The 13,265-nt window shown below is 44.8% G+C and overlaps 1 protein-coding gene across 2 annotated transcripts in view; it reads left to right on the forward strand.

Annotated features, from left to right (window-relative positions):
- The window catches only part of BIN3 (bridging integrator 3), a 129,340-nt gene that overhangs the window by 71,539 nt on the left and 44,536 nt on the right, over positions 1 to 13,265 (forward strand). For both annotated transcript variants that reach the window (XM_070765682.1, XM_070765683.1), the window contains exon 6: positions 5,653 to 5,693. In XM_070765682.1, the coding sequence (XP_070621783.1) occupies positions 5,653 to 5,693 (41 nt within the window). The remainder of the gene's footprint in view (positions 1 to 5,652; positions 5,694 to 13,265) is intronic.

A 13,265-nucleotide genomic window follows, 5' to 3' on the forward strand; every position in this document is an offset into this window, starting at 1 on the left:
TATTCAAGGGTCTTCCTTGTACCAAAATCATCGGGAGGGTTCCGAATGATCCTCAATTTAAAAAACCTCAACACTTACATCAAGTATCGACGTTTCCGGATGCATTCTCTTTCGACCATCTTGGCTGCAATCCGAAGGCAGGATCTATTGACGTCCATAGATTTAAAAGAGGCTTACTTGCATGTCCCAATCCTGCCGGCTCATCGGAGGTTTCTCCGGTTCCACCTAGACGGCTCCCACTACCAATACAGGGCAATGCCGTTCGGCCTCTCTTCGGCCCCTCGCACATTTACAAAGCTTCTCGACGTATTGACTGCCCATATCAGGTCCCAGGGAATTCGAATCCTAGCATACCTGGACGATCTTATTGTCCTGTCCAGCTCGGCTCAGAGTGCGCTGGCCGATTTGGCAGTCACGAGACAGACGTTGGAATCCCACGGGTTCACGATCAACGAGGAAAAAAGTCATCTTTCCCCAACAGTCAGACTGTTACACCTGGGGTCCATGATAGATACTTCCACAGGGACTGTGACCTTATCCCCAGAAAGGATGGAAAACATTCGTCAACTAATTTTACAGCTTCAGCGCCAACAGCGGGTGTCGCTCGCGTTCCTTTCCAAGGTACTGGGGACCCTGGTCTCGACTATTGGCATAGTGCCTTGGGCTCGTCATCATCTCAGGGCACTGCAATGGTTCCTCCTTCCCTGGCAGAAGGCCAAATTGAGTCATTCACAACGGTTAGTGCGGCTCCCTTCAGATGTCAGGGTGTCGTTGCGATGGTGGACTTCCCCGGCCTTACACAAGGGGTCACTCTTCTGCAACCGGGACCTCTTAATCCTCACAACAGATGCCAGTCTGTCGGGCTGGGGGGCCCACATGGGACTGCACATGGCCCAGGGACTTTGGTCTCCGGAGGATCTGAGCCCGATCAACATAAACTACTTGGAGCTCAAAGCAGTTTTTCTGGCTCTTCAGGCCTTTTCCCCTTGGATTCAAGACAAGCATGTGTTGGTTTTAACCGACAACGTGGCCACCAGGGCCCACGTCAACCATCAAGGGGGAACAAAATCCCTCCGTCTGATGGTAGAGTCAGCGGCCCTTTTCACCTGGGCCGAGTCCCGCTTAGCTTCTCTGTCGGCGGAGCACATTGCCGGGACCAACAACGTCCAAGCCGACTGGCTGAGCAGGTCCACTCTAGACCCAGCAGAGTGGAAGCTCGATCCCGGAGTCTTTCATCAGATTATTCGTCGCTTCGGGACCCCTCTGGTGGACCTTTTTGCGTCACGAACCAACACGCAGCTGGAGAGGTTTTATTCCCGGTTTCCGACACCGGGGGCAGAAGGGGTCAATGCCCTCTTGTCCCCATGGCCCAGAGGTCTGTTGTACGCATTCCCCCCGACGTGTCTGCTTCAACGAGTTCTGGACATTGTAATCCGGGTGAGGGCCGAAGTCATCATCGTGGCTCCATACTGGCCCCGAAGGCCGTGGTTCGCAGACCTGGTCGCCCTCTCGGTGTCCCCTCCTTGGAGGATACCGGATCAGCTCGTCTCCCTCACTCAGGGATCCATTTGTCACCCGGATCCTCAATGGTTCCAGTTAGCCGCCTGGCGTGTGAGCGGGAGAGATTGACGCAGCAGCACCTTCCAGACACGGTCATTGCAACAATGCAGGCGGCTCGGAGGCCGTCGACGGTGCGAATATACCAGGCAACATGGGCTGCATTCTGCAACTTTTGCTCTAACCGCCACTGTGATCCACAGCAAGCCTCGCTTATTGTAGTTCTGGAATTTCTCCAATCAGGGATTGACCGGGGATTGGCCCCTAACACCCTGAAGCGTCAAGTGGCTGCCCTGTCCACTATAATTCAGGTATCAGATTTTCGATCCTTGGCTCACCATCCATGGGTGAGGGATTTCCTCAAGGGAGCTATAAATCAGCACGCTCCCCCAGTAAGGCGGTTCCCTACGTGGGATCTTACCCTGGTGCTACGTGCTCTCACGGGGCCTCCCTTTGAGCCCATGAGGTCCATTTCATATAGATTGTTATCCATTAAGACATTGTTTCTGGTCGCAATTACATCTGCCCGAAGGGTCTCGGAATTGTCGGCACTGTCCATCAGACCGGACTTGTGTGTGTTCCATCCGGACAGGGTGGTGTTGCGATTGGACCCTTCGTTCATCCCGAAGGTGAATTCGGATTTCCACAGACGGCAAGAACTGGTGCTACCGGACTTTTGCACACACGGTCAACATCCTTCCGAACTTCGTTGGCACAAAATTGATGTCCGAAGAGCCTTGAAGCTCTATATCAGGAGGACAGCATCTTTTAGAAAGACTGAAAGACTCTTTGTGTCCTTTGCTCAAGTCACGATGGGTCTTGGAGTTTCTTCCCAATCGCTTAGTCGCTGGATTAGGGATTGCATTGCTGAGGCTTATTCATCAAGGTCTCAATCTCCTCCCACCGGTGTTATGGCACATTCCACTAGAAGTGCGGCTACTTCAGCGGCTTGGTCAACTCAAGCTTCTTTGGAAGATATTTGTCGAGCTGCTACTTGGGCATCATCTTCTACTTTTATACGCCATTATAAACTGGACTCATTGGCTTCTGCAGAAGCTTCATTTGGCAGGCGTGTCTTACAGCGAGTGTGTGTCACTCCACCGACCTCGGCCCAGCCTTTTCCCTCCCAGGGGAATTGATCTTTGGTATATCCCATGATGGACTCTCCTTCCAGAGTCAATGGAGAAGAACCGTTGTACATACCTGAACGGTCTTCTCAGTGCTCTGGAAGGAGAGTCCATACCCACCCGGCATGGTGTTTGGCCAGGTCGCCGGAGTGCTGGGACTGTTAAAGTTTATGTTTGGTTATGGAGTTAATAAAATTTTTTCTGATTATTACATTGTCTTCGTTTTTAAAACTGGCTCATGGGGGCTGCTAAGGGGGCGGTGCCAGTTAATTAATTATTTAAATTAACTCAGTCTCTACCAATAGGATTGGTTTACAACCCATGATGGACTCTCCTTCCAGAGCACTGAGAAGACCGTTCAGGTATGTACAACGGTTCTTCTCAAGAACCATTTTCCACTTACAAACCTGAGCCTCCGAAACTGTCACCAGAAAAGGCAGGGAGGAGCCTCCGTGGGGCCTCTCTAGAAATCTCCTGGGAGGAAATAGGGCCGGAAAAGGCAGGGAGAAGCCTCCGTGGGGCCTCTCTAGGAATCTCCTGGGAGGAAATAGGGCCGGAAAAGGCAGGGAGAAGCCTCCGTGGGGCCTCTCTAGGAATCTCCTGGGAGGAAACAGGGCCGGAAAAGGCAGGGAGAAGCCTCCGTGGGGCCTCTCTAGGAATCTCCTGGGAGGAAACAGGGCCGGAAAAAGCAGGGAGAAGCCTCTGTGAGGCCTCTCTAGGAATCTCCTGGGAGGAAACAGGACCGGGAAAGGCGGGGAAAAGCCTCTGTGGGCCTATCTAGGAATCTCCTGGGAGGAAACAGGGCCGGGAAAGGCAGGGAGAAGCCTCCATGGGGCCTCTCTAGGAATCTCCTAGGAGGAAACAGGGCCTCCACCCTCCCTGTGGTTTCCCCAATCGCACACATTATTTGCTTTTGCATTGATTCCTATGGGAAAAATTGCTTCTTCTTACAAACTTTTCTACTTAAGAACCTGGTCACAGAACGAATTAAGTTCGTAAGTAGAGACACCACTATAGTCCCCAAATTGCGATCCACCATGAAACGCACATGCTGATACCTGTACCAGTACCTCCATCGCATTGTGCCCAGGGCAGGCCCATTCTAAAATAAAACATCTCGAAAGTTCAGTCAAACTTCTGGAACTTGCAAGACTTTCTTTTAGAATGGGCTGCCCTGAACACAACACTGAGGAACGAGATGGAGATACCAATACAAGTGTCAGGTACGACCGTGGCGCGCAATTTTGGGGATGGTAGGTCTAATCCAATGAAGTCAATTTGGGAATCTCCACAAGTTCCATCATCTTCATCAACCAGCCCACCATTGTAGATAATTTTATATCTTTCCTTCTTTCTGCACACAATACTCCCACTGCAGTTATCGTATACAAAAACAAAGTTCCATAACTTTTCTTCCCAATTGTTTGGCCATCATTCTGGCTCTTTATATTTTGGACTAATTTTAAGACTTTATCTTATATTACGAACCACATTCCCGCAATAACCATCTCGTACTATGAGTACCAAATGTAATGAACACTGACAGATTTGGAGCAAGAGTTAGACCCATTAAGAAACAAGAGAGCAAACACCAAAGTATTCAGAGAAACCTTTACACTTAGCTAAACTGGGTTTTTTGTAAAAATAAAATAAAATAAAATAAATCCCAAACAACTAAAAAGAAACAAAACTCTGGTGAAGATGTAACATGCTCAGTAGCCACAGAATATGAAAATGAAAACATGGAAAGGACAACAAGAGTGAAAAAGAATGTATTTGGGGAAATATGGAGTTGGGTATGAAGTTCCATTAGTTCAAATCAAGTATTTTTCAACCTTGTCAACTTGAAGATGTCGACTTCAAATTCCAGAATTGAAGTGGTGAATTCTGGCTGGGCAATTCTGGGTTGAATATGACTGTAACTTGCTGCTTGTATCCTTACAATTTATATTGATTTTTTCCTAGTATGATTTGATTGCTTATTTTTACCCTACGACTATCATGAATAGAATAGAATAGGATTGTTTATGGGCCAAGTGTGATTGGACACACAAGGAATTTGTCATAAGTGTTGTACCTTATGATTCTTGCCAGAGGTCTTTAAAATTTGCAGCTTTAAGACTTATGGATCTCAACTCCCAGAATTCTGGGAGGCCACGAGTCTTAAAGTTGTCAAGTTTGGGGACCCCTGTTCTTGACAAATGTAGCTTGTCTTTTTATGTAACTGAGAGCATGTGCACCAAAGAAAAATTCCTTGTGTGTCCAATCACATTTGGCCAATAAAGAATTCTGTTCTGTTCTATTCCATTCCATTGGTTGCTGATCAGTTTCCGGTCACAATTCAAAGTGTTGGTTATGACCTATAAAGCCCTTCATGGCACCGGACCAGACTATCTCAGGGACCCCCTTCTGCTGCACGAATCCCAGCGACCAGTTAGGTCCCACAGAGTGGGTCTTCTCCGGGTCCCGTCAACTAAACAATGTTGCTTGTCGGGACCCAGGGGAAGAGCCTTCTCTGTGGCGGCCCCAGCCCTCTGGAACCAACTCCCCCCCAGAGATTAGAATTGCCCCCACCCTCCTTGCCTTTCGTAAGCTTCTTAAAACCCACCTCTGCCGTCAGGCATGGGGGAACTGAGATACTCTTTCCCCCTAGGCCTTTACAATTTTATGTATGGTATGTCTGTATGTATGTTTGGTTTTACAATAAGGGTTTTTAACTGTTTTAATATTGGATTGTCATATGCTGTTTACTACTGTTGTTAGCCGCCCCGAGTCTACGGAGAGGGGCGGCATACAAATCCAATCCAATCAAATCCAATCAAATTCCATTCTATTCTATTCTATAATATTCTATAATATTCCATTCCATTCTATTCTATTCTATTTTAGTCACCATGGTTGAGAAATACTGCTTCAAATGAGCTGCCTTGCTGGTTATTGAAAACATTTCTTCTTGTTCTTCTAACAGGTGAATCAAATCCAGAAAACAGTCATAGAGCCCCTGAAAAAGTAAGTTGTGATGTTTCCATATAAGCAACAACCTTTTGCAATCTTTTACAAAATGAACATGATTTAACATGGGAACAAGAAACCTGCTTTCCCTCAAGGCTTATTGGGTGAAACCTGCAGCTTGTGCAATTCTGCAGATCCCAACTTGTGTTTAGAAAAACAACAAACCCAGAATTTTTAGCCTTCGTTTTAGAGAGAATGTGCAAACCAAATAATATAAGAAATTAGGAGTGAGCACGTGTTTGTTTGTTTGTGTGTGTGTGAGAGTGTGTAACATTTTTGCTGATAATGAAAAGGAAGGGAGACTACTATAGATCTATTTCGGCCTTATTTGCCTGCATCAGGTAGCCACACCCTTACTAGGATTTGAACCTGTGGCTCTGCCTTGTAAGGCAGTGGCCTTAGCCTCTAGACTACAGGCTCACCTCCTGTATCAGCTTGTTGTGTGTGATTTTTTGTCGACTCACCCTGGTATATGGAAGGATATACATATATAATATGTATGTATGCATGTATGTAACATGTTTTAGCTGATAATATCTATCTATCTATCTCTATATCTATCTCTATATCTATCTCTATCTATCTATTTATCTATCTATCTCTATATCTATCTATCTCTATATCTATCTATCTAATCTATCTATCTATCTTCTATCTATCTATCTATCTATCTAATCTATCTATCTATCTTCTATCTATCTATCTATCTATCTATCTAATCTATCTATCTATCTAATCTATCTATCTTCTATCTATCTATCTAATCTATCTATCTATCTATCTATCTATCTTCTATCTATCTATCTATCTATCTATCTATCTAATCTAATCTAATCTAATCTAATCTAATCTAATCTAATCTAATCTAGTCTATGATCACCAGCAAGCTAGTATAACTATTTTTCTCATTTGCTGATAGATTAAAACCTCTTCCATTATATATGGCATACAGTATCAGGGAATTCTGCACAGGCTAAACACCCAATGTTCTCCTCATTGCCTAAATTGCTAGTTCATTCTGCTAATAGCAACAATAACAACAACATTATTATTATTAATAATGATAATAATAATAATAATAATTATTATTATTATTGTGTTGTGAGCTGCCCCGAGTCTACGGAAAGGGGTGGCATACAAATCTAATAAATAAAAAATAAATAAATAAAATAAAATAATAATAATAAAAAGTACAGATTGTACAAATACAAAATCTGAACAGATTTTGAAACTCGGCAACAATTCATTTCCCTGCAAGCTATCCAGAGATCTCTTATTATTTGTCAGGCTTCAAATGGAACCAGTCATTCCATCCCTATGTTTAAAAAAAGTTTCTTGGGTAGATGAGTTGGGCAGTCTAATTTCAAGAAATTTATCAACTTTCTGTTAGGAATAAGGAGCCTTCCTTTTGATGCTGGAAAAGAAAAAGTAAAAATATTCCTGTTTAAAAGTGCATTTGAGCCAGGCATATATTCAGATATGTAAGGTTTTTTTTAAAAAAATAATAATAATTGCAAGTCTTCTTTTTCATGTTTCTTTTAAATCTCATTAGCATTTATTTGAGCTATAAGCCAAGCATCTGAGGCTCTTTAGAGAGAACTTCTATTGCTACAATCAAACGATTGCCGAAATCTTTAGAGTCCCTTTTTTTTTTTCTTTGGAATTACAAGGCAGTTGTGTGAGCGAGAACAAAATGACAGCGAGTGAGGCAAATTGCTCCGTAACACCTTTTGTTTCATTTGACATTTTTCCTGCTTTTAAATTAAAGCAATGTAAGTCTAAGGCAGTTAGGGTTATTGCCAGTTAGGAACGGATTGGGATTCGGGAGCAAGTTGGTTGAAGGCGCTCTGGAATTTTGTGGGATTTGTTTTAATTTTATTTTATTTATCTAATTTATAGGCCGCCCACCTCCTACTGGGCAGCATACAACATCTAAAAAACAGTATAAGAAACTTCCTCCCTCCCTCCTATTTCCTTCCTTCCTTCCGTCCTTCCATGATCTACCTACCTACTTCCTCCCTCTCTCCCTCCCTCCCTTCCTTCCTTCCTTCCATCCATGATCTACCTACCTACTTCCTTCCTCTCTTTCTTCTTCCTTCCTTCCTTCCTTCCTTCCTTCCATGATCTGCCTACCTACTTCCTACCTCTCTCCCTCCCTTTCTTCTTCCTTCCTTCCTTCCTTCCTTCCATGATCTACCTACCTACTTCCTCCCTCTCTCCCTCCCTCCCTTCCTTCCTTCATGATCTACCACCTACTTCCTTCCTCTCTTTCTTCTTCCTTCCTTCCTTCCTTCCTTCTTCCTTTCTTCCATGATCTACCTACCTACCTACCTACCTACCTACCTACTTCCTCCCTCTCTCCCTTCCTTCCTTCCTTCCTTCCATGACCTACCTACCTACTTACTCCCTCTCCCTCCCTCCCTTCCTTGATTTTTTTTCTCTTCCAATTCTCACTTTCAGCCCCATCTAGTCACCCAGATTCTATCCAAAATTAAGAGATTACAGGGTCATAAAAACAGACCCTGTTTATGTTTCTTTCTGCTTTTGTGATCGTGCATCTTGGAGGCTGGCGGAATAGAATTAGAATAGAATAGAATAGAATTTTATTGGCCAAGTGTGATTGGACACACAAGGAATTTGTCTTGGTACAGATGCTCTCAGTGTACATAAAAGAAAAAATACATTTGCCAAGAATCATGTGGTACAACACTTAATGGTTGTCATAGGGGTCAAATAAGCATTGAAGAAACAATCAATATTAATAAAAATCTTAGGATACAAGCAACAAGTTACAGTCATACTTTCCTAAGTGGGAGGAAAAGGGTGATAAGAATGATGAGAAAAAACTAGTAGAAATAGAAGTGTAGACTTAGTAAAAAGTTTGACAGTGTTGAGGGAATTATTTGTTTAGCAGAGTGAGGGCGTTCGGGGGAAAACTGTCGCGACGTTTTGAGGGTAGGAGTTGAAACAGTTTGTATCCAGGATGCGAGGGGTCAGTAAATATTTCCACAGCCCTCTTTTTGACTCGTGCAGTATACAGGGCCTCAATGGCAGGCAGGTTGGCAGCAATTATTTTTTCTGCAGTTCTGATTCTCCTCTGAAGTCTGTGTTGGTCTATAAATTCAATAAACAAACAAACAAATAAATAAATATTGTGTCTAACCAGGGGTGGGGTGGGGGCATCCAGGCTGGGCTTACTTTGCAATTCAAGTTGACTATCCCACTTGGAAGATCTGGAAAGAATTGGCCGGGGGGGTGAGGAGACATGTGAGGCTAAAGAGTATTATTATATTATTATATATAATATGATTGTATTATTATATGTATTATTATATATTAGCACCCCGTTTTTTAAAAAGAAAACAGGAAAATGTTGCCGGAGCTCTTTGTCCATTACTGGGAAGCATTCTCCTTCTCCCACCTAACACCCCATAGGTCAGAGATGAGTGAGGATGGCCTTTATAAAAATAAAATGAAATAAAATAATAAAATAAAACATTGCCGTCCCCTGAGGAGAGTCTCCTCCCAGGCCTCACCCAGGCTTCCCGAGTCCAAGAAAGGATTTTCAATCCCAACAGCTGCATTTCATTATTCCCCTTCAATGGTGGTCTGTAGAATTTATTAGCTTGCTTTTTTTTTTTCTCCCTAAGATCAATGCAATTAGGGCCATTATCATTAGCGGCAATACCTCCTAATCAGAATCAGATGCGGAATCAAATTCTGGCGCAGCATCAGAAGCTGCGAGAGGCGTTTGGCCAGTTTGGAGAGCGAGACCGGCTTTTCCTCCAAAGCTACAGCAGTCGAGTGCGGGAGGCAGGCCCAGCTTCCTTCCATCTAACCATGGTCAGAGGCCCTCCTTGTTCATTTGAAGAACGGTTGCAGGAACTGGGCATAGTTAGTTTAGTGAAGAGAAGGACCAGGGGAGACATGAAAGAGCCGGGGTGGCGCAGCAGGTAGAGTGCTGTACTGCAGGCCACTGAAGCTGACTTGTAGATCTGAAGGTCAGCGGTTCAAATCTCATCACCGGCTCAAGGTTGACTCAGCCTTCCATCCTTCCGAGGTGGGTAAAATGAGGACCCGGATTGTGGGGGCAATAGGCTGGCTCTGTTTTAAAAGTTCTGTTGCTAACATGTTGTAAGCCGCCCTGAGTCTAAGGAGAAGGGCGGCATAAAAATTGAATAAATAAATAAATAAATAAATTTGAGGGGCTGTCACCAGAGAGGAAGGAGTAAAGCTATTTTCCAAAAACACCTGCAGGCCAGACAAGGAATCATGGATGGAAACTGAACAAGGACAGAGTCAACCCGGAAATAAGGAGGAATTTTCTGACAGTGAGAACCATCAATCAATGTAACAGAAGTTGCCTTCGGAAGTTGTGGGAGTTTCGTCACTTGAGACTTTCAAGAAAAGACTGGACAGCCATCAGTCAGAAAGGGTGTAGCTCTCCTGCTTGGGTAGTGGGGTTAGATTAGATGATCTACAAGGTCCCATCCAACTCTGTTAATCTTACTGTAGTGGACAAAAGGACCAGGGGAGACAGGATAGCAGTCTTCCAATATTGGAGGGGCTGCCACAGAGAGGAAGGGGTCAAGCTATTCTCCAAGGCACCCAAAGGCCAGACAAGGAATCATGGATGGAAACGGAACAAGAAGAGATTCAACCTGGAAATAAGGAGAAATTTTTCTGACAGTGAGAATAATCAACCAGTGGAACAGAAGCCGAGATAGATAGATAGATAGATAGATAGATAGATAGATAGATAGATAGATAGATAGATAGATAGATAGATAGATAGATAATAGGTAGACAGACAGATAATAGATATAGAAATACAGAGTGTCAAACAGTCAATGGAAAGATCCATGCCATGAAAGAATCTTGGATTTGCATCATGTATTTTCCCAAGAGCAGCTGCCATCCGAGGGCCTGGTGGCAGGAAGAAACTACATTGGTACCTCTAATTCGTTCCGTGACCAGGTTCTTAAGTAGAAAAGTTTGTAAGAAGAAGCCATTTTTCTCATAGGAATCAATGTAAAAGCAAATAATGCGTGTGATTGGGGAAACCACAGGGAGGGTGGAGGCCTTGTTTCCTCCCAGGAGATTCCTAGAGAGGCTCCACGGAGGCTTCTTTCTGCCTTTTCTGGCCCTGTTTCCTCCCAGGAGATTCCTAGAGAGGCTCCACGGAGGCTTCTCACATTTTCCGGCCCTGTTTCCTCCCAGGAGATTTCTAGAGAGGCCCCATGGAGGCTTCTCCCCACCTTTTCCGGCCCTGTTTCTCCCAGGAGATTCCTAGAGAGGCCCCACGGAGGTTTCTCCCCACCTTTTCCGGCACTGTTTCCTCCCAGGAGATTCCTAGAGAGGCCCCACGGAGGCTTCTCCCCACCTTTTCCAGCCCCGTTTCCTCCCAGGAGATTCTTAGAGAGGCCCCACGGAGGCTTCTTCCCACCTTTTCCGGCCCCGTTTCCTCCCGGGAGATTCCTAGAGAGGCCCCATGGAGGCTTCTCCCTGCCTTTTCCGGTTACAGTTTCGGAGGCTCGGGTTCATAAGTGGAAAATGGTTCTTGAGAAGAGACAAAAAGATCTTGAACACCCGGTTCTTATCCAGAAAAGTTCATAAGTAGAGGCGTTTGTAGGTAGAGGTACCACTGTATATAGAAAGCTTGGTCTTGACTTCCATATTTGCAGCCATGTCTAAAGCCAAGTGTGCCACAGGTACGTGCTTGGATCTTTGTTGTGTTTCAAGGCTGCTGCTGCTGCTTCAGAACAGCCCCAGGCGCTGGAGAGAAGTTGAGAACAATACTAGACTCCCTTCCAAGTCCAAAGGATGGTGCAATATGTTGGCTGTCCTGGCATTAAGGCAGAGGGAAAAGGGGGCCAGGCCAGCAAGCTGCTTGACACATTCGGCAGTTTTTCCTTAGAGATTCAGAACTCTGTGGGCAGAATTTATACCCAGGCTTGAGGCTAGATTGACAGTTCCATTGCTGAAGGTAACCATAGGAGACAAAATGGGATTTTTTTAAAAAAACAAACAAATAAACCTTTGCAAATGGGATATTTATCACATCTTGCACCCTTCTGGGGCAGCTTCTTCAAAGCCAAGCTATGAAGTCCTCCAAACGGGCTTTCTGTGGCTGAGGCCCTCTGCAAACCAGAGCTGGCCACCTCATACAGGGCTGCAATGGGGGTTTGTTTTAAGTCGTGGGCATCTAGCTGGTGTGGTTGAATATCTCCCGAAACATGTTTTCTTGGTTGCTTTAAACGTTTTCCCACCTCTAGAGCTCCAGTTTCATCAAGCTCTGCCTTTTCGCCTCCCGAATGGAATGGAATGGAATGATAGAACAGAATGGATAGGATAGGATAGGGGTGGGGGAGGGAGGGGAGAGGAGAGTGGAGAAGGGTGGAGTGGAGTAGAATACGAATAGAAGAGTGGAGTGGAGTAGAATGGGGTAGAGTAGAATAGAATTGAAATAGAATAGAATAGTATATGGAGTGGCGTGGAGTAGAATTGAAATAGAATAGAATAGTGGAGTGGAATAGAATGGAGTAGAGTAGAATTGAAATAGAATAGAATAGAATGTGGAGTAGAATAGAATAGTGGAGTGGAGTAGATAGAATGGAGTAGAATTGAAATACTAGAATAGAATATGAATACAATAGTGGAGTGGAGTAAAGTAAAGTAGAATTAAAATAGAATGGAATAGAATGGAATGGAATAGAATAGAATAGTCTGCGGAGAGGGGCGGCATACAAATCCAATAAATAGATAGACAGACAGACAGACAGATAGGATAGGATAGAATAGAATAGAATGAATAGAATAGGGAGTTGGGTAGAGTAGAGTAGAATAGAATAGACAATAGAACAGAACAAAACAAAACAGAACAACAGAGTTGGAAGGGACCTTGGAGGTCTTCTAGTCCAACCCCCTGCTTAGGCAGGAAACCCTACACTACTTCACACAGATGGGCATCCAACATCTGCTTAAAAACTTCCAGTGTTGGGGCATTCACAACTTCTGGGGGCAAGCCATTTACTCTAGCCTTACTTTAGCCATCTTGAAATCCATACTCAGAGGCGAACCGTGGATACCCCCCCCCCTCCTTTCGTTCTCCACAACCTCCTAAATCTTCCTTCCGTTCATCCAGTCTTGGCCTGTGAATCTTTGACAGGGAAAACAGATGACCCAACAGCTTGACTTCTCCCGGGACCAGGCGTGGGGTTGGGGAGGATTAAGAGACCGGAAGCTGCAAAAGCAGCTCCACAACCCCTGCTGGATCTTTAATGAGGATTTCATACAGAAAGTTGGCCGCATGGCGTTGCCTTCCCCCTCCGTCCATCCCGTTTGCTGTCCTCCCCCCCCCTCCTCCCCACTTTCGGGCGGGGGGGCTCTTAGGTCTTAATCCCCGGCTCCTGTTGGTTGGAGCTCTCCTCCTATTTTTTTCTACGGAGTCTGGAAGGATGGTTTTAATTTCCCCTTCCTGGTGGGTGGACAGGCCTGCGATGGACGGACGTGTGGGCACGGACTGTGGAATGGCATTCCTGAACGGAGACCAAATGCTTTGGCACAGCT

Source organism: Erythrolamprus reginae, chromosome 12 (assembly GCF_031021105.1).
Source record: "Erythrolamprus reginae isolate rEryReg1 chromosome 12, rEryReg1.hap1, whole genome shotgun sequence".
NCBI lineage: Eukaryota > Metazoa > Chordata > Lepidosauria > Squamata > Dipsadidae > Erythrolamprus > Erythrolamprus reginae.